Here is a 22,573-nt window from a genome sequence, read left to right as displayed (position 1 = left end):
TGAATGTGGAGCTGGACTGAAGACCCAGCGTGAGGGTGATGGACTATTGTTTATCAGACTCTTTGTTACCCTGCTGCAGGGCTGGAGCAGCTGCCAGTAGGGGCGCCAAAGGAGGAGAGCCTGCTATACCATGTCCAGCCACAAGGGGGCCTGCTGGCTGGTGAGTCACACACTCCCAGTGGCAATAATCCCCATTTATAAATGCAGAAAATGAAAGCCAGAAAAGCTAAATGACATGCCACAGAGTGAGTCAGTGGCAGAGTCGGGACTAGAACCCAGGTCATCTGATTGCTAGGCTGTTGGTTTAACCACTAGTTCAGCAGTTCCCAAACTTTTTACCACCAACCGCACTTCTTTTTTTAACAACCCACCCAAGGTCCAAATGCATGGAGGGGGGGCCCCAAATCATAGGCCAGAGTCCTCTTCCACCACCTCCTCCTCGCCCTGCTGAGGGGTCACTAACCACCCAGAGCACCACCCTCTGCCCTGGCACCCCAACCAGTGCTGAGGGGAGGACCTGGCGGGGCGGGGGGTAGAATTGGAGAGTGAGCCCACCCCACACTCACCCCACTCTGGTGGCTTCTATCCCACAGGCTGGGCCCCCTCCCTGCTCAGGGCGTTGCAAGCTGGCACATGGGGTTGCAGTGCCCCTCAGTTTGGTCCGGCACCTCCTCCGTCATGGTGGAGGGATGGGCAGGCCCAATGTGAGTGGGTGGCCTTGTGACCTGCTGCTGCCACTGGTGCTGTGACCCCGTGCGCCTCGTCACATCACCCGGAGTGAGGAGTCAGGTCAGGCCCAGCCCTGCAGCACAGGAGCCAACGCTGCTCTCCACCCCTTCCCCAGTTGGGCCTCCCCTCAGCACTGGGCCCATGACCCACCTAGAACCTTACCACGACCTGCCGGTGGGTCGCAGCCCCCTGTTTGGGAAACGCTGTACTAGATCGTGCTTCTGCTCCAACAACAACCCGTTTCCTCTTTCATCTGCGCTGTGCCTCCAATTCCAAGCTGTGGATCACACCATGTCCTTGTGCACGTCTCCTCCCATATGCAAATGGGGTCACCAGAGAGGAGAATGTTTTCTGAGCAATAGATGCAACAATTTAGGTTTTAAAAAACACTCTGGCATTGCCAGTTGCCAACAGGTGAGCAAACCCCAAAAGGTTCTGAGGTCTGAACGAGTCTGGATAAGCTCCTAAAAATTCAGTCTTTATAATTAGCCCAATCTCTGCAGAACTGGGCAAGAGAGATCTTGCAAGATCAGTCATTCTGGCCCTCAGCAGCACTTGTGCCAGGGGGCAGAAATGCCAAAACTCACCAGAAATAAATAAATACATCATGTATATATATATATATTTTTAATGGAGGGACAATGTGGCTCAAACTTTTTCTGACCTTGGAAAAGCTTCTGTAGGCATTCTAGGGCCAAGCTCAGTTTCACTGTACTGTCGGAGTCTGTTCATCAGTCCCCAGCCATCACATGTTTCCAGACCGCAGCAAGGAGGCTTAGTGCGGCAGTCAGAGCGGCCTGGGGGAAAGCTAGCCAAGCCCTTCACCCACTGCTGTCCTATCACTTCTCACCTCCTCTTTCTTGCCCTGGCTGCAGTTACCTGGAGATGCAGCCCGAAAAGCGATTGATTTTTCCCTCCAGCTGCCTGCAGAGTTCTTGTTTTTCCTCCTGTCATTAAATTAAAAGTAAACAGCCTCCCCCCCATTCATCCGCACTAGGCTGTTGCTCCGATAGCAGCACCTGTCTGTCTTATTGACAGACAACAGCCATGAGGCTAACTGAGCACCAGGCTGGTTAAGCCTGGGGTCGCTCTGCTACCAGGGGAATCCAGTCAGCAGCAAGAGACCAGAGCCTGGATTTCTCTTTTGCCCTGAGAAGCATTTCCTGATGACACTGGGGCTCCTGCAGTCAGTATGGTGAGATTCCGAGTTAGCACACTCTGGAAAGCCAGGGAGAGTTCACCCTGAAATAGCTATTCACAGCCGGCGCTCACTGGCAAGACAATAGGTCTGTTTTGATCAGCGACTGGCATTCATCCACCCAGAACTTCCATTAGATCAGGAGCCACAGCCTTCTACTGATTGATCAATCAGTTCCTGAAGACACTGTGCTAATACATCAGACCCTGCTGTTTTATTTATGTTCCAGTAGTGCCTTGAGAGTCCTGATCTGAATAATTGCTCCATTGCACTAGGCGCTGTACAAATAATAATACCACCTAGTGCTTATCTAGGGTTTTTCATCCTTCGGTCCCAGGTGGGGTCAGTATCATTATCCCCATTTTTACAGATGGGGAAACTGAGGCATGGGGGGTGAGGTGCCTTGCTCAAGATTACACACAAGACCAGTGGCAGAGCCAGGACTAGAATCCAGGTCTCTGGAATCCCAATTCACAGGGCCATCCATATTCCTTGCCCCAAAGAGATTGTGATCGAGACAAAAGAGACAAAGGATGGGAGAAAAGGAATGTTATCCCTTTTATACTACATACAGGAGGAAATGAGAGATGAAGTGATTTGCCCAAGGTCATACATGCAATCTGTGGAAGAGCAAAGAACAAAATGTAGATCTCTTGTGTTTCCTTCACAAGGCCATTTTTCCTCCCTTCTTGTCTGCTCCCTACGCTACTAGAGATAGATGTACACAAGAGTTAGCTTCACAGAGTTTCACTTTTCATTGTGATTCGGGCTTCCCTCAATGAATCCTCTCTTCTTTCCTTCTCTCTTCTCCCTTCCCATTTGCACACAACATATCACCCCCGCCCCCCTCCATAATCTCCAACAGGGGCATCTGAGTTGCTTTTGCAAAATCTAATTGCTGATCAGAATCTCTGCTGTAATCTTAAGTGAACCAAGCCTCTACTTCTGGCCTGAAAAGAGCTTGGATGAGTAACCCCCAAATTCTCCCCAACCCCAAGAGGCTTTTGCACTTGCTGAAATCCATCCTGCATGCTTGTTTGATCTCCGGATTTAGTAAACGTTCTCTCATGAAACTCACTTCCTCCAGCATCTCCCAATGGAGAGCAGGGCGGCAAAAACAAACCATCCTTTGAGAGTTGAAGAGCAGCAAAAACCAGACCAAGCCAGTGATAGCTGTAGCATTAAGGGGAATAAGAAGGGCTTCTGTCAATATCCCAGGAGAATCAGGACCACTGCAGCATGCTCCAAAATGCATGTTCCACGTTGGGCTTCAAACAGGTCATGGGGCAGCAAGTCCCTGACCCTTACTGGCAGTGAGTCTTTCCCACTGAGAATACTGAACACCATGAAATGGACAAATTGATAGACTACTGATTCTTGACTGTTCTGCCATATTGGCATTCCTGAGGCCCAGCCCCTCTTCACGTCCATCTGTGCCACCCCAGTGGCACACGTGGGATACTCATGAGAGTACACAGCGGTAAGTGGGAGCAGAATCGGTCCTCTGAGTGCCCCTGACAGATTTATCCCCGAGTCCCCATTGGCAGCAGCAGCTTTTATACTAATGGGAGTGGGTGCATGTGTCTCTTTGGGGTTCACCCAGACCAATAAGGGGTTGTGTCACTGCCTGCCCTGCAACTCTGGGGACCTTAAATGCTATGCTGTCGTGTCTGAGAGCCCGGCCACTAATAGCCAGCATACAAGCATGTAGGTCAGACCCTGGCTTCCACCAATGCGTCGATCAATGGCTATTCGTCAAGATGGTCAGGGATGCAACCCCATGCTCTGGGCGTCCCTAGGCCTCTGACTACCAGAAGCTGGGACTGGACAACAGGGAATGGATCACTTGATCATTGCCCTGTTCTGTTTATTCCCTCTGAAGCATTGGCCACTGTCAGAAGACAGGATACTGGGCTAGATGGAGCATTGGTCTGACCCAGTATGGCCAGTCTTATATTCACTGCCCAGTTACTCTTTGCAGAGTGACCCCCAACACCATGAATTTTCCCCAGCCATGTGCCCTATAGCCTCTTCTTTGATCACTTGCAAAAACAATTGTTTGCTGCTCCCTTAAAGTGATAGTCCCCACCAGCTTATTATCTTAACTGGGGTTAACAAACTCTGTTTTAATCAAAGCGCTAAATGGTTTATAGTAAAAGTAGAACAAGACTCTTAAAAAAATCATAGGTGTAAGTGACACCAAGTATAAGGAATAAAGATAGAACAAGCAAACAAAAGTAAAAATACACTTCTAAAACTAAACCTGATTGAACAAACTAGAGTCTCATGTTCAAAGATGTGTTTCTCACCAAGTCTCTTTTCCAGCATGGATGACCAGACTCTTTGGCCAGGCCCCTTCACAGAGCTCAAAGTGCTCGGTTCCTTTGTCTCACTGGGTGAAGGGTGCCAAAATGGCTTTTTCTCTTTCCTTGTAGCTTCCTAAAATTCACTGACCCTGTTACAAGAGGCAGGAAGGTGTCCTGGGGGTGCAGCCTCCATTGTCTGTGGAGTGTGTTAAGTGGTTGTCTTTCCCCAGTTGCTCTCCTGATGGTTTTGTTTACCTTGCATGGAAAAATGTACTTTTCTTTGTCTTTAGTCACATAGTGGAGACACATTCGATCAGTCGGAACTTCATTGCTTTGTCTGGAACTGGCGTGGCTTAGGCACTGCTTGCCAAACGCATTTTAAGAATATATTTCCACCACATACTTATAACTCTTTGTACATATACCACGCAATGATTTTCGGGACCAGCGTGTTACCAGTTTTCATATGATCCCTTACATGACATCTTTTAGAGACAGACTACAAAGCAGAGCATTAGGTATAATGAGTATGCCAGGCCTGACATGAGTTGTGGCTACAAGTTGTGAACCACTGTTGGGCCTTTTGTGTCACAGAGCCTCTAGCTGATTTTTGTCTCTGACTTTCCATTTCCTTTCTGTGTGTTCAATCATCTGATTTCCTTATAAGGCTGAGAGGTGAGGGAAAAGACATGGGCAAAGTGAGACAGATGAATGGAGAACAGAAGCCCAAGTGACAGATTGAGAGAGTCTATAAATGCAATTGACAGACTGATAGATTGATAGATTAGACAGTGAATATAAATAGGATAGTTTATCTACCCTGTTTATATTTTCTCTCACTTATCTCTCTAGCGATCTAACATGCAGACAGATAGGGAGAACAGACAGATAATAGAAGCAGGATAGATTATGTGGGGTTACCATAGCTTTGGCGGCGTTAAAAAAGCCAAATTCCTCCTACTTGCGAGGATTAGGAGGTGGCGTAGGGATTTGTACAAGGATTTTTTTCTCACTATCCCGAGGGTCCCAGCCCCGAGAAGAGCGGTACTGTGGTTTTCAGGGCCCAGGTGGAAGCTTCACACCCACCCACCCCCTCATCCATAGTTGGAGTAATACATGGAAGCCTGCCTTGTCTCTGCCTAGAAATTGGGACAGCTGCCAATCTGGAGATGGAGCAAAGTGAGAGCTCGGTGCGTATATACGTTTTATCCTAAAGCCTTGGAACGGCGCTGCTTTAAATTCCAGTCAGGCACCGAGCTTGATAACAACGGGGAAGGGGGGGGAACCAACCCTCCAACTGCTCCTGAAAGCTGTCAGCTGTCAGGCCTCCTTTACTGACAGTGCTGTCTCTGATGTGGCTGAAACCCCTCCTGGGGCGGGGGCAGAAGGAGGCTAAGCTGCCTTGCTGATCTTTTCCACCCCAACTCCCTGGCCTGTCAGCCAGACAGCTGGGCTAATCAGCCAGTATGTTGCCTCCAAAGTCACTTTTTATTCCAAGCACCTGGAGAGGTGGAAGCAGGGAAGAATAAAAGCTTCTAATGCCCATGCATCAGCATGCCCAGAAAGTTGGTGCAGAGCCCCGTGCAGCCAAGAATGCAGAGAAGGCAACTTCCCTACAGGATGGAAGAGAGCCAGGGGACTGAGCCCCACACCTGACATCCTTCCCAGAGCTCAGATCTTACCAACCTGTTGACCAATTGCTCAGAACTGACTTGCTCATAATGGCTGCCAAGCTGCAGTTTTAATGTGATCTATGGGATGCTGCAAAGTGCCTCCAGATGCCAGGAGAAATACCCAACAGACCTACTGACACAGACAGATCTATCCTCTTTTGACTGCCTCCCTCCAGCCGACGAGGTTCCTCACCTTACCCCCGCCTCTCAGAGCAGTCTGCTCCCTCTAGCTCCAAACTGCAGGGCACTGCTTCTGGAGGCACTAGGCATGGGTGAACTTCAGGAGGGGCAGGTGTTCAGGCTGGATAAATACCCAGATGCTTGCAAGCCTCTTGCAGCTGTGAAATTGGGTGGAAATCACATAAGCACAGGTGCTTCATGGGAAGCCAGCAATATCGTAGGCAGGCCTTTTTTCCTGTTATTTGAGCCCTCCCACTTCTAACTGGGGCAACTTCTATGCAAGGGGCATGAATGTGAAAAATACTGGAGGGAAATTAACCAAGGCCCTTTGAGTTTTGGGCAAAAGGTCAGTGGGTTCCTTGTTTTGGCACATCTGGCTCAGCCATTCCCGTCAAAAGCTCGATGTTACACTGGCATGTCAGTATTATGGTCAAATTAGCTGGAATGGTGGGAAAAATGAATAAAGATAGTAACTGGTTAAACAGAGATTATTTTCTCATCTTCATTCTTCATCTTTCTCTATGGGGATTTGAATATGAGCAGAAAACCTATCTGAGAAGTCTCGACCGATGCAGGTATTCTGAGCTATCTGTGTAGCATGGACCCCCTCATTAGCTAACCAGACTCCTGCTTTTGTATGCTCAATGTAATAAATATATCACAGATATATAATAGAGCATATATATATATAAAATCACATATATAATAAATATAGCACATATATAGGCTTCTCAGTTAGCACTCTGCTGCCTGTTATGGCTGTGCAGGACTTCACAGGATTAAACCTGAGATTCTCCTCTAACTGGAATCGAAGGATAATCTCCATTGGGTCGTAGCAATATAGGATCTATGACATAGAGCTGAGCTGTTCTTACTCCAGCCAGCAGAGGGCATTGTTATGCATTAGACTATAAATATGGAGAGTGTAATTGTGACAGGGTGCTGGGCAAAGGGTTGCTGATTCAGCCATCTGTCACGCCAGCTCCCATTTAGGAGGATAGATTAGAGCTGGTTGGACATAACCTGGCCCTAAATGGGGAGGCAGAGACAGCGCGGCCTAATTAGCCTGGCGCTATATAAAAGCCTCAGGGAAGGAAGCCAAGGGACGAGCTAAAGGAAAGCGAAAAGGCAGGGAGCAGAAGCAGGGAGGTAGCTCTTCCTTCCCTCCCTTCTGCCTGCAGATGGTGCAGGACCAACTGTACATGGTGAAACGGTGGTAGGAACAAGCCTGTAAATAAACTGCACCTGTGGTTACTAATCCCAGGGTCTCAGAGTGACTTTGTGGCCCTAGCAGAAGCAGGCGTCAAAGGGGCCCTGCTGCGCTCTGCTACAGTAGTGTAAACTGAGGCTCCATATGTCATTAACAGAGGGAAAAGCTTATCGCTGTGGTGTAAGAACAGACTGAAGTCAGCCCAAAAATGCCATTAAAAAATTTTCTCTGACATTCTAGTCAGCAGCAGTAGCAGCAGCTCTGACCATCATCAAGAGACACATCCTATCAGCTGGCAGCTGCTGTGAGCGGCTGAACTGGCCGTGCGTGTTAAAACGTACAGTGCCAGGGTTGTGCTAAGCAGATGATTATTTCCCCGAACTCGGAGCTTAGGGGATGAGTTTAAAGGCGCTGTGCCTGAGGGCAGGATTTTGTTGCATCCTAACGCAATTTAAGGGCTGAGACAACTAGTCCCAGCACATGTATGATGCTCTCGTTCCACCAGAGCCAGCCTTGAAGGGGGTGCGGGACATGGCACCCCAGGCCTGCCATGTGATAGACATGATAGTGAAGCAGGGGTCCCAGCACACTACCCTAAACTGGCTACTGCTGCCCGGTGGGCAACTCCACTACTTGCTTCTCTAGGGTGGCACAGTAGGTGCTTGTGCGGGTGTCTCTTCTGGGATTCCTGCTGCTTTCCACCTCTGGGCTAGCAGCCAGGGTGTCTTTTTCCTCACGGGAGGCTACTCCTAGGGGACAGCAGCAGCAGCATTAGCAGCAGCCGCCAATTCATGGGGCTGGATGTTGCCTGCAAACAGCGCTCAGGGATCCACAGAGAGGAGCCGCAGCATGGGAAAGGAGGGAGAGTATGTGTGGCATGCTGCTTTATAGGAACCTGCCTGGGTGTGGGCAGGGGAGGTATTTCAGAGCCTCCCTTTCTGTATATGGGGTCGGGGGTCTGAGCATGTCCGTTATTGGAGGTGGGTGTGTCCATTTTGGCCCCACCCCTTTTCAAGGACACACCAAGCCCTCTAGCAGCATTCACATTGTTGAAAATTGGCAGAACAGCCTTGGCTCACCCGCAAGAGATGAGCCTCAGAGCTCTGTTTGTATGCCCCGCCCCAGCAAACCAGCCCACTTTATGCCTTGGTCTAGGTTCCCCATGCCAGGCTTTTCATTAAACAAGGGGCTGCTCAAATCTTGATTTTTTGCTGATTAGTGGGTCTTCCTTTATCACAGAGGGGATGTTTTCCTTAGTAGTCAGGAGGCCTTGGTCATGGCCAGCTGGGTTCTGGTGATTTTGGACACACTATCTGGAGGTCTCTAGAGTGTGGAATTTAGATTGCAGTTGCAATGGTTTTGAAAGCCAGCTGCCCTTCAGAGCTCTGTAGATTGCCACTCCTGGGGATTTTGCCACTCCTGGGGATGTTTTTTTAAATTATTTAAAAAAAAAAAAAAAAAACTAGGAACTTCCATGCCAAAGAGCAGGAAAGATGCCCAGCTAATCACTTAAAATTCAGGAAACTGCACAGTTAGAATAGTGGCTCAGAGCTATTGAGGAATTTGAAATCAATGGGCATTAGGAGCCTAAATACCTTTGAGGGTCTGGGCTGGTATGTCCAACCCTAATTCTGCTTCTTTGTGCATGTACTGTATGATGTGCAATTTAATTACATGGTCACACACTGTTTCACTGATAATACAATATAAGAGCATACCATTTTTATTTCCACCATAGATTCACATGGGTGTCATCTTGCAGTACTGTGATCTGTTCTATGCCCCAAAACCAGATCCCATAAGAATCATTTATAGGAAAAGCATTCAGGGCACCATGCTTAGACAACACACTACAGCTGAAGTATAAACTACATGGAGTAGTATTGAAAAGGTGCCCACATTACTAGAAGTGGAGAATTAAGGCCAAGATTTTGAAAGTGACTTGTGATTTCATGCACCCAACATGACACAGGGATGCCTGATTTTCAGAGAGTGATACTCAGCACTTTGTGGACTGAATTGGAAGTCAGGAGACCTGGGTTTGATCTCCAGATCTGTCACAGAGTTTCTGGGTCACCTTTGGCAAGTTATTTAATCTCTCCGTGCCTCGATTCACCATCTGTATAATGGGGATGACAGCACTACCTTTGGTTGCGTCGTCTAAGGTGTGTGAGCAGGCGAGGCCTAGCTCTTAATGTACGTAGTGCCCCGCCTAGCAAAGAGAACCCTGATCTCGAATGGGGTGTCTAAACACGATTGTAATATGAACAGTGATAACAATGGCTAGAGCCACCGCTGGTAGTGTAAATACATCCAAAAAGATAGTGAGGCACTTAGATACTCTGGTGATAAAAGTGCTAGCTAGCTGGGGTAAATGAACATAGCACCACTGCGGTTAATGGAGCTATGCTGATTGAAGCCATAGGAAAAAGCTGGCCTTAAGTATGTAGTTAGGGCTTACAGCTGCACAGGGGAGTATGTGGAATAAGAACGGGTCATTTTATATATGACTTTTCTGTCCTTAACTGCAAATTAAATCCCGGGCTACCACAGGGTGTAGGCACTTAGCAGCCATTTATTCTGCACAGCTACAGGCTTGTGAGCATTCAAGCAAAGCGAGCGTAAAGGGGAACTGCTATATCTGGCCTTGCCTCTCCCCTTAGCAGCTGAAAGAGGAGAGTGACCCGAAAAACTCAGTGCAACCTCAACAGTGGTGTCTCTGCAACCACGACCCCCCCCCCCAGCAGGGGAAGAAAAAGGAATGAAGGAGGTTGGGCTGGGTCACCACAAACCCACTGGAGGGGTGGCACAGAGAAGACATTTCAAGGCAAGAAACTCAAAATGAAAAGGTGGCCATTTCGTTCTGTAGGTGACAATGAAGGAGGCGTACTATTGTCCGGGAAATACAGTATGCAATCAGAGCCCTGGCAATCCTTGAGGCCAGGGCCTGTCAGTGCTTCCAAATGACGGATGTAGATTTAATCAGCTGGCTTGATGGCTGCAGCAGGGTGACACTTGCTCAGTGTGCCGTTAATTGAAGGGATGCATTCTTATTGGTGGAGAACAGAGCTTCTCACGCCAGTCAGCCAGTCACAGAGCTGTGTAGCTGTACACCTGCTTTAGAATCACTCTGGGAGGGGGCAGCCAGGAGGTTTGGTTAGTTAGTGAGTTATGCTGAGGCTTCACTCAGTAAACGTGGGTCAGGCATCCCCATGTCCGGCTGGGTGGGCGATTACATTCTAGGTGGCAATGAGAAAGTATCTATGGAGCTTTGACCGCTGTATGGTCAGTGTAGCGGAGTGAGACTCATCACCATGGCACCTCCTGCTGGCCTTTCTGGAATTAGCTCAAGTCCTTCCGCAGGGTTCCTGCCTCCGGTGGTGTCTCGCTCACCATTACGCCCGCTTTGCTGTCTCCACCTCTCTGGGACCCACGCCGCCAGACCATGGCATCCTCTTCTGGGCACAGCCCCCGCTCTGCTGTCTCCCCCCATTTTGGGGAAACCAGCAGTCTGACGTCCAGCCACTCGCTTCTGTAGCCTGCTGCAGCCACTAATCTAGTCCCTTGCTCCAGGGGCAAACTGAACTCTGTGTTAGCCCCTTCCTTCAGGGCAAGTGGGGGCAGCCCTAGCACCTTAACTGCCCTTCCTCCAGGAACTGCCTGGCAGCGATCAGCCAGAAGCGTCTTCTACTTTGCTACCCTGCCCAACATTGCTCTAGCCATGCTGCTCCTCAGCAACCAGCCCTCCTCCTTGCCAGGCCAGGGAGAGACTGCCCTCTGCTCTCTTGAGCAGCCCTTTATATATGGCCCCTGCTGGCCCGGCTTGGCCACTGCAACAAGCCATCTCCTGATTGGCTCGCTTAGCGAGCCCTCCTCTAATTGGAGGGTTCCATGCAGGCTCTCTCTGGCCTGCTTTAACCCTTCCTTCTCCTGGTGTGTGGCAACCACCCCGCTACAGTAAGACAGACCTGAACCCATCTCTTAGGCCCCGCTCTGCTTCGCCACCCACGAGCCATTAACGTCTCATGGACTGGACGGATGATGGGAGCATTATGGTTAAGGCTACGATTTTGGCATGGGGATTTTTATTAAAAGCCACGGACAGGGCGTGGAAAATAAATCGCGGAAATGTACATGCCGTAATGCAGTTTTCACTACATCAGTACAGAAGCTTTTAAATTGCCTATTAAAGTCGGGCTGAAGCCCGAGCCCTGCCACATGGGGCTGAAGCCGAAGTCCAAGCGTGGCTGGGGCTGAAGCACTCGCAGCCATCTCTTAAAATCACAGAATCCGTGGCCTCCATGGAATAGTAGGCTGAATTATGGTGTGTCCAACCGGAATGTGCCTGGACCGCATGGCAGGTGGGTTACACCAGGGTCTGTCTAGCCCCTGCAGGAGCCAGGCAGGTGTGTTATCGAGCGGGGCTGACTGGCACATGCAGCAGCATGGCAGGTGCATTCAACCTGGCTGTAACGGGCACATTCAGTACCCAGCAGGCTGTATGCTGCTGGGTTGTACCTGGAACACAGAGCAGGTGTGTTCCATCAGGCTGCACCAGGAATGCTCAGGAACAAAGAAACAATGTTTTCCCCAGGCCTACCAAGCAAGTGCCATTTGGACCGAGTGCTGTGTTTAATTGCGGGGCAGGTGAGTTCTCCTGGGAAGTACTTAGAAGACTCAGGAAGTGTATACAGCTAAAGCATCGCTGGAGTGCTCAGCAGCAGTCAGTGAGTTCCCACAGGGTGTGCCTGCAATATCTACTGCAGCAGGTGTGTGCTAACAGGGAGAACCTGGAATATTTAGCAGGAAGACAGGTACCTGGGATATATCTGGACCTTTCAGCAGCTGTTAAAGGGAGTGGCAGGGGCTTTAAATGGAATCAGGACCCAGTCTATCCATGATGGGCTTCTAATGGGGGAATGAGTCCATCTTGGCCCCATTGTAATTAGTTAACTGCTTAGGTGGCTGGTTGGCAGCGAACTAACAAGCACCTGGACAGATAAAAGGCTACCAGAGCTCAGTTGAAGGACTGTACTCCTAGAGATAAGGATCTGAGGGGCAGGTAATCCCAGCATATACAGGAACCAGACAGAGGGACTCTTGAAAACCAGGATAGTAAACCTGCCAGAATTATTGCCCGAGGGAGGCTGCAGGACTCCTGAAGTTAGGAGGAGATGCCTGCCTGGATTAGCACCCAGGCTTCCAGAATCAGGGTGGAGTGTGAGGGTCTAAAGCCCTCCTGTCCCCCCCCCCCCCCCCCCCCAGTAGGATCTTAATCTAAGAATTCTGGTCTGGGAGTAATTCTTGCAAGAGGCAGAAGGCCTGCAGGGCCATACTCTGTCACAAGGGGGAATGCTCGATGTCCATGCCCCCTCAAAGGGTGTGCGTAATTCTCTGCCTCACTCAGGGATTTTTAATAGATGTAAGGCCCTGTTCTGTTTCCAGTATCCACAAAGAAAGCTGTGTAGTGACTTTATGGCCTGCTGTGAAAGGCTGGCATGCCAGCAGCAGGGAAATACAGGTGTGTCCTCTTCGGATTACATTTCAGTAGCGCAGGGCTCAGGTTCCCCTCATCTGGATTTGAGCTGGCTGGGGAGGTGGTGAATTGGATCCACGTTACTCATATGTGAGCCGAAGGCCTCAGAGTGTTACCTGTGGCTGGGTTGCTGCCCTGTAGAAGGGGATATGGAGAAGCTGGGCTGGGCTTTTCTCGCCTTTCTGTAATTCTCCATGTACAGATTTCCCCCAGACTGTGCTGCCTGCAGGTGCCAGTTAACTGACTCCAGCAGCTCCAGCTCTCCCTCACTGCTGTTTTTATTCACCAGCCCCCTCCCCTGCCTTTAAACTGCCCCACCTTACCCCGTTGGCTCCCTGTAAATCTCCACAGTGATTCCATGGGGTTTACAAAGCATTTAAAGAACTCCTGACCTGACATTGCAGGGACACACGTTGTGAGCCCTGCTCCAGAGCTCTAGCCCCTCTCCGGTGATGCAAAGAGACCCCCCTGCGGCATCAGACAGCCCATCTGGGGAAATCCCACAGGTGGTGTGCAGCTGCCATAACTGACTGTACACCAACCTTCCTGCAGCCCTCAGCCTGGGGGTCGTGGCCAGCGTGGGGGAAAGCACAATGTGCTCCAGGTGTTCCCCACATACAGCAGCATCCCTTATGCTTACCCCAGCCCGAAGGCCACTCTCAATTGCGCCCAGGACTCAACTAGGCTCTGGCTGCCCCCAGATTCAGGGGATGGCAAAGGTTGGCCAACGCTGAGGATTAGGCCACAGCATCTCGCTACAGGTTCTATTGGCTGCAGCCATCAGGGTTTTCTCCAGAGCAGCAGGGGACCACACATGAGGACAGGGGCTTCCTTTAACAAGGAGAAACCAGCATCAGTGCTCAAATCAGTGGGGGTTCCTGATCTGTGTGGCTAGGAGCAGAGGTACAAGGGTTATAAATAGACTTCAAACAAAAGGCAAAACAAGCGAGGAGGAAAAAAACAGAATAGGCTCAGCAGAAAAGGAGCCAAGGCAACTGTGCCCAAAATAGGTTGGGAATTTCTGCTACATGTTTGTGGATGGACATGGACAGATCTCTTTACAGCCCCCCCACCTTCAACCCAACCCCCTCTGATTTCACATCCACACCTGCCCTCTCAGAACCATCAATACCTATTTAACACCACACATAATCACATGTACACCTGGCAGTTGATGTCTCCACCTCTGCACCCCATCTACTGACAGTTGCTCCTCGGTATCTGTCCACATTTACGCCGAGCACCTCTTCACACACACCCAGAGAGTGTCTCCAGTCAAAAAGACACAGCCTGAGACCACATTGTTTTCAACTTTGTTTTGTTTTGCTCAAAAGGCAATCTTTTAAAAAATATATTAAACCAGATACATTTGACTAAGGTGAAACTCGGCTGGAGAAATTGACAAGAATTGAATCCTCTCCCACCCCCCCTGCCCCAAATATATACGTTTAAAAAAAAAACACCCAACAATTGATTAAATAAAAACCTGAAAGGAGAAGCTACCCACAGAGCTCCACCTCTGACTGTAACGATGGGTGTGTCTGTACGGGTGCCCAGTCGCTGCTCATGTCGATGATGGAACATCTTGGCTCAATGTACTGAGGTGCACTGATGGTGCCGTGATGCAGAAGGAGGGCAGAGTGCTCCCCCCTTCCATGTGGGAATAGGGGAGCTCAAGCAGGGTTGCCTGTCCCACAGACCCCCCCAGCTGGGATCGGCCAGCTTCTCCCCCCACTATCAAGGAAATGGCGCCAGAGGGCAGGCGGGGGCCGGAGGAAGAGGCAGGTAATACGACGACTTAGAAAGTGACACAGAGAACGGAAAAGCTGGGATGTGGGTAGAAATGTCTGTTAAAAAGAATACAAAAGTGCCTGCGCTGAGGAAGGCCGCAGCTGGCCTCTTCCCACAGGCTGGGTGGGAGTGAAGCGTTCTGAGCAGTTCTGGCCTGCTGGGTGTCTGAGGTCTTGTCGCCCATCCCTTCGCTTCCCAGCTCTGCGTGGAGCACTGGCTCGGCTCACAGGCAGAGGTACTACCAGATGTCTCCTCCCTAGGGCAGACTCCTCCCACCAGCTGTCTCCCCCACATGGGCCTGTTCCCAGGTGAAATAACCTGTTGATTTTCCTGCCTGGTCACAATTGTCATTTGTGACTGGGAAGGGGGAGAAGTACAAGCCATTACAAGGTAAGCACCCTATCTCCTTAGGCCTGGCTCCCCTTTCTAACCAATTTGCATCTGCTGCCCTGTAGTCTCTTGCCATGGCCCAGGCATTTCCTTGCATCCTTCACATGCCGCCATCCCTGTGGCTGGTCACGTGCTGTCCCGAGGAAGCACGCGGTTGGCACTAAGGTAAGGCCTTCAGAAGTCTTGGTTCTCCATCCTCCTCCCTTTTCTTTGGCCCCTCCTCAGAGATTCCAGGTGCCCCAAGGCTAGCTACACAATTTGCCAGTCTCATACTCCATGGGGCTTGGCATTTTAGCACTGAAGGCTTGCATGGAGGATTGGATTCTTCCCACTTCGTTGTTAGCCAGCTTGAGTCGGTGCCGGAGCAAACAAGAGAAAAGGTCGAGCCGGGTTTTGCCAGGCGGTGAAAGCCGGTTCACCCGATCCCTGATCTCTATGAGCTGTAACAGGGCTGAGTCCTGGGAGCCCTGGGTGTATGGGTAATCTAGCTGAAGGATCAGGTCCCGGATGGCATCTGGGTCAAACGGCATGCTGAAGCCAAAGACTTGCAAGCTATTGATTTTCATGTAGCCCAAGTTCTTAGATGGATCCACCATCTCTAGGGGTTCATAATAGATAGTCTCATTGGAGCTGTCATCCAGAGACTTGATCCGGCTCCTCAGATACACATGGACCGTCTCAAAGAAGGTCTTCCACTTGTTTCCTAAGGTGAGCGTCCAATTTTGGCACTGGGCCGAGGCATCCACATTAGTCCTTTCCCAGTCCGGGAAGCCCCCCTCCTTCACAGGCATGAACCAGCTCTCTGAGTGGCTGCCCCCGAACGGGTTGACATAGACAGCTATGACTGGCTCCAGGGTGCTGTTCTTGGTGAGGCATATCTGGAGGGAGAGGGCCATCATGATGTGGACCAGCCCTGGCTTGTACTTGTTGCTCTTGAGGGTCAGCAGCATGCGTTTCCTCCAGGAGGGATCGAACCAGCTCCCCAGCCGCATGTCGTTGCTAATGAAGATGGAGTGCACCTCGATGCGGCTGTCCCGTTTCTGGAGGAGGTACTTAAGCTCCAAGTCCTGCAGGTCCATCTCCAGGCCCAGATAGTGCTCCAGGGACTCTGCCACCTCCGGACGGCACAAGCCCTGGCTGAGCATGTAGCCTGGGTTGCAGGTCCCACAGCGGGTGCTGTTCTCCTCGGCGCAGGCAGCGCAAGCAGGCCCTTCGCCCACGGCACATGGTATGGACCCCTGGCAGGAGACTTGGTCGGAGGGACAGGTGCAGCTGTGGCTGTCTTCCAGGAAAGTCCCCGGCGGGGTGGTCTCGCTGCAGTACAGGAAGGATTGAATGCGGTTCCACCAGTAGGGTAAAGATCTAAAGGAGAAGGAGGCAAGGGAGAAAAGGCTCCTTAGTGCCAGCGTGATCATGGCTACTGCTCTTCCCGAGGGTCAGAGTGGTGGCCTGTCCCCTGGACATATTTATTGCTCCGGGGAGAGGGACCAGCCCTGGAGATTGGAGTCCTCAGGTTAGCCATGGCACAGGCAAGGATCCCCAGGGCACCGCCCCAAGCCTGGAAGAGCCAGCACTAAGGGGGCAAAGCAGTTCAGCACCAAGGGCTGGCGTCTCTATTCAGCGTCCATGGCGTGACATGTTAGGAGATAGGCAGTCACCTTCTAGTCCCAGTTTGGTCAGTGAAATGCGTAACACATGGGCCAGGTGGTCCCAGGCCTTGCCCCACCTACCCAGCTTGGGCCAGGGCAGCCGAGAGCTGGTGCTAAGGGATGCTGTACCTCTCCTTTGGCAGTCTGAAGCGAGGCTGCCTGTGGCAGCGTTTGCAGAGGTTGAAGAGACGCCGGATGATTCGATGGGTTTTCTTGAGCAGCAGTTTCAGGCTGGTGCTCAGCTGCTGGTAGCGATGCTGCACGTCGAGGTCCATTGCCCAGTACTGGGAGACGGTTGTCAAGTTCACGAAGCGATCCTCCGGGAGTCTCTTCACCAGGGACTGGAGCTCCTCTGTGGGGAGAGAAAGGGAAGTCAGCACAGCAGGAATGCAACGCAGGAAGAGCTATCTGATAAGGCCAGAGTCACTCTCAAGTGGGGCCTGTCATCCTGGTTAGAATCTTTCCCCTGGCTTAGCCCCCAGTCCAAACATGCGGCCCCTGCAGAATGCCCAAGCAAATGGACTTAGCACAGGGGTTCTTTGCAAGGACTGGTGGGACAGAGCCCTCCTGCCCCCATGGCACCAGCCCTTCCCACCCCCATCACATCAACTCTGAATTTGGCTTCTGGTAGCTTGTAGATTTGCTAGAATTACACAATAATAATACATAGCACCCTGAAAACCGTCCTCACAATGCCCCTCGCAGCTAGGTCAGGGAGGAGCACTGTATTTATTTTGCAGGTGGGGAAACTGAGGCAGGGGGTGAACTGACTTGCCCCGGGCTACAGAGGCAGGATTAGAACTCGGGACATGTCCTAGCTGGATTTGCTAGACACCGTTTCCCTCAATGAAAAACACATTTAGACTGTAAGCTTTTTGTGGCAGGGCCCATCTTTTTGTTAGGTATATGGCCAGTGCCTAGCACAAAGGGCTTTTGAGCAATGCATGGGACTCTTAAGCACTAGTGCAGCATAAATGATAAAATTATAGTAATGATACCTAGCTCTCATCTAGCAATATTCATCACTAGAACTTAAGACATTTTACAAGGGAGCTCTGAATCATTATCCCCATTCTACAGCTGGAGAAACTGAGGCAGAGACAGGGCACGTGACTTACCCAAAGTCACCTAGCAGGCCTGTGGCAGGGCTGGGAATAGACCCCAAATACCAAGCCAGGGCTTGATCCATTAGGTCACACTGCCTGGTTAGATGAATAATAAGGTCTCATTCATTTCTAGAATGTAAATTACATTGACACTCCCTGTTTATCAGATGGGAAATGCCACTAGTTTATTTAATGCAGTTTTATTTATTGTCTTTTTGTAGCACCTAAGGATAGGCAATGAACATCATGGCTCCAAGTGCTGCATATACACAGAATCAGAGACAGTCCACCCACCCAGAGAGCTGATATTCTAACTAGATCAGACAGATATGGGGTTGGAAGGGAAATCAAGGCAGAGCACAGTGAAGCCACTTGTCCATGGTCACATGAAAGGAGCCTGGAATAGAACCAGGGTCTCCTGAGTCCCAGTCAGGTCCCGATCCACTAGGCCACACTCTGTTGCTGTTAATGTATTGACGGAGAAGGTGTCACCAGTGACCGCTGGAGCATGCTCTAGCAGTGACACCAATCCTTCACATTCAGACAGTTCCCACCTTTCCCAGCCAGACCTCACGCTAGTTCTCTGCACACAAGTCCCACTTGGGACTCAAGCAGGTCCCCCCAGGCAAAAGCAAGGCAGGTACCGTTTGGTTCCCCCGTACCAGACTTAATCAAAGAGGTGCTGGTTCCCTGTGACATCCTGCCACAGCAACTGTAACACACACTCTTCAGGGTACTGAATTCCTAGGGGCAGGGCCAGTTCCCCAAGGCGCTCTGCATGTCTCTTGAGAGCCCTCCGCTCCCACTGACTGTCACTGGAGTCGGGATGGCTCAACACCCATATGGTGTTGGACCTTTAAGCTGCTCGCTAGGCCTAAATACTCCCCCTAGCAAGGGTGTCCCTCGTGGAAAGGAGAGACCACTTGGAGAGCGAGGCAGAGATTTCGGAAGACATTTTCCCTGCACTGGAGCTAATGGATTCATTTTCCATTGCACGTGGTGTTAGTGGAGAGGCTGGTAGCCCTGGTTGAAGCCAGGCATTGAGCTGTCAAGCTCCTCCCATGCAGCTAGGCCAATGCACCTCACTCCTGACTGGCTGTTTCAGTTGTGAGGACCCAAACAGCTCTGCCACTGCACCTTCCTTGCAAACCACCACACCAGCTATTTCAGTCTTGGACCCACGGAGCTTTGCCAGTCTCCCTGCGCTCCTGACGGTCAGCTCCCTCAACTATGTCATGCCAGAGGTCACCAACAGGGCCTAAAATTAGGGTGCCACAGGCTGACTCTTTTACTCAGACTGAATGGCATTTTACTCTCCGGGGTCCTGTTGTTTTAACTGAGAACTTTAGTGGCTTAATGCCCTGATCAGAGCCCAGTGATCTCAGTGGGAATCTTCCCTTTGGCATTAATGGACTTTAGATCAGGCTCTAAGGTGCTATTTACTATGAGTGAGGCTGTCAGAATCTGGCCCTTTGTAATTAACAAAAATGGTCTCTGGGAAGCTGTCAGACACTATAGTAATGGGATTCAGATAAGTACGAGAGACAGAGACCCCCTCTACCCATTTCCACTTGAGCGACTTTCAGGATCTGAACCCAGATTGCCAAGAGAAAGAGGGCAATGCAAGAACCCCCTTTGCTTCCAAAATCCCACTTTATGCATCTTTTGTAATTCTCTTTTCCCTGTCCCTCTGGGCAGTTCTCCTGATTCCCAGTCCAGGCCCCAGCCACTAGCCACACTGCTTCCGAAGCATTAACAATACTGAATTCAGGTTTAAAATTGACAAGGGTTCAGATGTGGCTGTGATCCCAGCTGCTGTTGTTTACCCCATCCAAAACAAATAACAAAAGAACAAAGGGACACCCTAAAATTAAAAGGTAATTGTGGTTTTTTTTAAGTCTACATAGGATGAACCTGTGGAACTTACTGCCTCTGAATAGCATTGAGGCAAATAGTGTAGTCATTTTTAAAGAATATTTTATAATGAAAAAAACATTGCAGTGAGACTGGCTGTGATAAACATTGAGGGTCTACATTCTCATTCTTCCAGGTGTAAACTGATTACAATCTGGGTCAGGAAGAAATCTCCACACAGAGGGTAGATTATTGCATAATGAAGTAAGAACATAAGAATGGCCATAATGGGTCAGACCAATCTAGCCCAGTATCCTGTCTTCCAACAGTGGCTGGTACCAGATGCTTCAGTGCGAATGAAGAGAACAGGTAAATTATTGAGTGATCCATCCCTCGTTGTCCATTCCCAGCTTCTGGCAATTGGAGGTTTAGGGACGCCCAGAGCATGGGGTTGCGTCCCTGACCATCTTGGCTAATAGCTTAGCTAATATGACTGGGAAGTATCTGGCACTGTCAGAGCTAGGACAGCAGACTAGCAGGGTCACTGGTCTATTCCAGCATAGCAGTCTCAGTAAGAGGGGTAGGTCTCAATGAGCTCACACATTCCTGGCCTCACCTGACTCCTCAAACTGTCTGTTGTGATTATCCCAGGCATCCTGGATCTGCAGCAGACCGTCTTCCATTGCCTGGAGGTCGGCTTCAGGGCAGTTGCAATCCGGGAAGCCAGGCCCGCATTGGCACCAGCAGTCATTCTTCCGGCAGATGAGCTCTCCCTCCGAACTGCAGGTGATGTAGCTGAGCGCGGCCGCCACAAAGCTTTCCCGCAGGTAGTCAGGCAGCAACACTTGCAGCCCTGCACAGAGGGAGAGTCCCAGAAAGGGTGAGACAAGAAGACACCCTACACGTACTTCAGCACTCTGTGTTTCCTGTCAGCGGGGAACTGGGCCAAATTCAGCATCACAAATGGCAGTGGAGCCACATCCATTGATACCAGGGCTGACTCTGGCCCAGAGTCTAAAATATTGATGTAGCTACTTTGACCGCAGTGGAGCGACACCAGTTTACATGTGTGGAGGTTCTGGCCCTGGAGCATCAGACATGATGTAATCTGGGACTTGAGGACCTCTCCTCACTTTGCCCAATAACCGCCAGGGCAGAAGCTCTGCTCTAGGAAGGGATGGATCTCTACAGCTGCAGAGACTTAGTTCAGAGAAGCTACAAAAGTGCAGATGCTAATTTTAAACCTGCAAAACTGGCTGGGACTCTCAGGGGTCAGGATCTCTCCTGGCATTTCGGAGACAGAGCTGGCTGAACCAATTTGGTTAAACTGAGCAATGACTGGCACCTTCATCCCCAAACTCAGCCCTGCCCCTCAATCTTTGGGAGAGTTGGAAAAGTTGAATTCACTTTTTCCCGGGTCCCGTCCCCAGCTCTCTATGTGGGTTCTTCGCTTATGGGTTCTGACCAGGACTGAAACACCGGACACCTCACTAGGAAGTCTCTTCTTGGGTGACCCCTCGCCTCGCTTTGCTGACCCAAAGAATCGGCAGCAATTTGGATCAGGTCCAGCCAAACGTCCAGGGCTGACTCTTCCGCTGGGGTCACTGGGGATAGCTCCATGAGCTGCTCTGCCGATTTACACCAGCTGAGGCTCTATCCCTCAGCGCTGGGTGATGCAGCTCAGTAGTTCTTAACCCCCACTTCACAGCTTCTCTCCCCCACCCTCCAAAGCAACTTCTCATCCAACCTTATAGGGTCCCAGGGCCCAGCTGGGACTAGTGGGACAGTGCATGCTTGGGCCCTGATAGGAGTCAGCGTGCAATGAAGACATGAGCTACTGGGATCACCTATGACATGGGGCATGTGCTCCAACATCAGGGCATTCTGGGTAAATAGGTCCCTTTTTTGACCTAACTCCTGAACAATATCCCCATCCCTTCACTTGGGACCCTACCCCTCTCCTTGCTTCAATATCCCTGCTCTCTCCCACTGGCCTCTCCCTCCCTCGATGACGGCTATAGCGGCTGGTCTGGCTGTTGCTAGGCATGGGGGATGAAAGGAAGAAAGCTGCCATCCTCACCTAGCAGCTGTACTTTGTTCTCAGGGCTCTGGACGAGAACCGAGCTGACTGAATCCAAATTATCGTAGTTACTGCAGCCAAGGGGGCCTGTCCGGGTTTCGGTTACCTGCAAGAACAGGGGGTTGTAAGGGAGCGAGTGAGGCAGGACCTGGCGTTTGTATCACACCACAGCCGTTAGGGTCTGAGCCTGCAGCTGAAAACATGCAGCGCTCTGATAGTCCAAGCTCTGTTCTCAGCTCCTGGAGGCCAGGAATGGCGAAAAAGGAGCATGAAGGGGCAGCAGTGGTGAGCCGCAAAGGCACAATACAGTGATCAGGTTCATATGAAACAGAAGGAACATGGGAAGAGGCCGGAAGGGCAGCGAGGTCCCCTTGCGAAATTCCGGCCCATGTGGCCTCAGGCGGCAGGGTGACCTTGGAAAGCAAATGTAAGTCAGAGGCTGCAGGGCTGTCCTTCCTGCCAACAAGGAGCCAGCCAGGCCGGCAGAGCAGTCCCGAGCGAGGGCGTCTGCGGCAGCACGAGAGACAAGAGACAGGCGGCCCAGCAGCGCTGGGAGCAAGGGGAAATAATTGCCTGCTAATTGGCCTGTTGACAGAGAGCAGCTCTGCCTCCAGCCTGATGCAGCTTGGCTTTGTTAGCGTGGCCAATTTCCCATAACTAACAGGAAGGTGCTAACCTTGCTCTGGCTCCCTCTCCCCTCCCAGCGAGGACGCTGGCTGCCAGAGACAGGGTTATAATTGCCAGACTGTGGGAGGAGAGCCCGGGGCAGGGACCCGGCTTCAACCAGCCACAATTTGCATCCCAAGTGCAGGATCGGGGCAGGGGTGGGGAGAACAGGGACCAGGAGATCCCCTTCCCCTCCCCGACTGTA

At 50.9% G+C, this 22,573-nt stretch overlaps 1 protein-coding gene across 3 annotated transcripts in view; it reads right to left on the bottom strand.

Annotated features, from left to right (window-relative positions):
* Positions 1–8,659: 8,659 nt before the first annotated feature.
* BRINP2 (BMP/retinoic acid inducible neural specific 2) overlaps positions 8,660–22,573 on the bottom strand; it is a 58,207-nt gene continuing 44,293 nt past the window's right edge. For all 3 annotated transcript variants that reach the window (XM_038414739.2, XM_043490680.1, XM_043490679.1), the window contains exons 5-8: positions 21,703–21,808; positions 20,239–20,475; positions 16,792–17,014; positions 8,660–16,375 (exon numbers count right to left, since the gene is read on the bottom strand). In XM_038414739.2, coding sequence (XP_038270667.1) covers positions 15,259–16,375; positions 16,792–17,014; positions 20,239–20,475; positions 21,703–21,808 — 1,683 coding nt within the window. In that variant the 3' untranslated portion in view covers positions 8,660–15,258. The remainder of the gene's footprint in view (positions 16,376–16,791; positions 17,015–20,238; positions 20,476–21,702; positions 21,809–22,573) is intronic.

Source organism: Dermochelys coriacea, chromosome 8 (genome assembly GCF_009764565.3).
Source record: "Dermochelys coriacea isolate rDerCor1 chromosome 8, rDerCor1.pri.v4, whole genome shotgun sequence".
NCBI classification, from domain to species: Eukaryota; Metazoa; Chordata; order Testudines; family Dermochelyidae; genus Dermochelys; species Dermochelys coriacea.
This window is presented reverse-complemented; position numbering and strand designations above follow the sequence as displayed.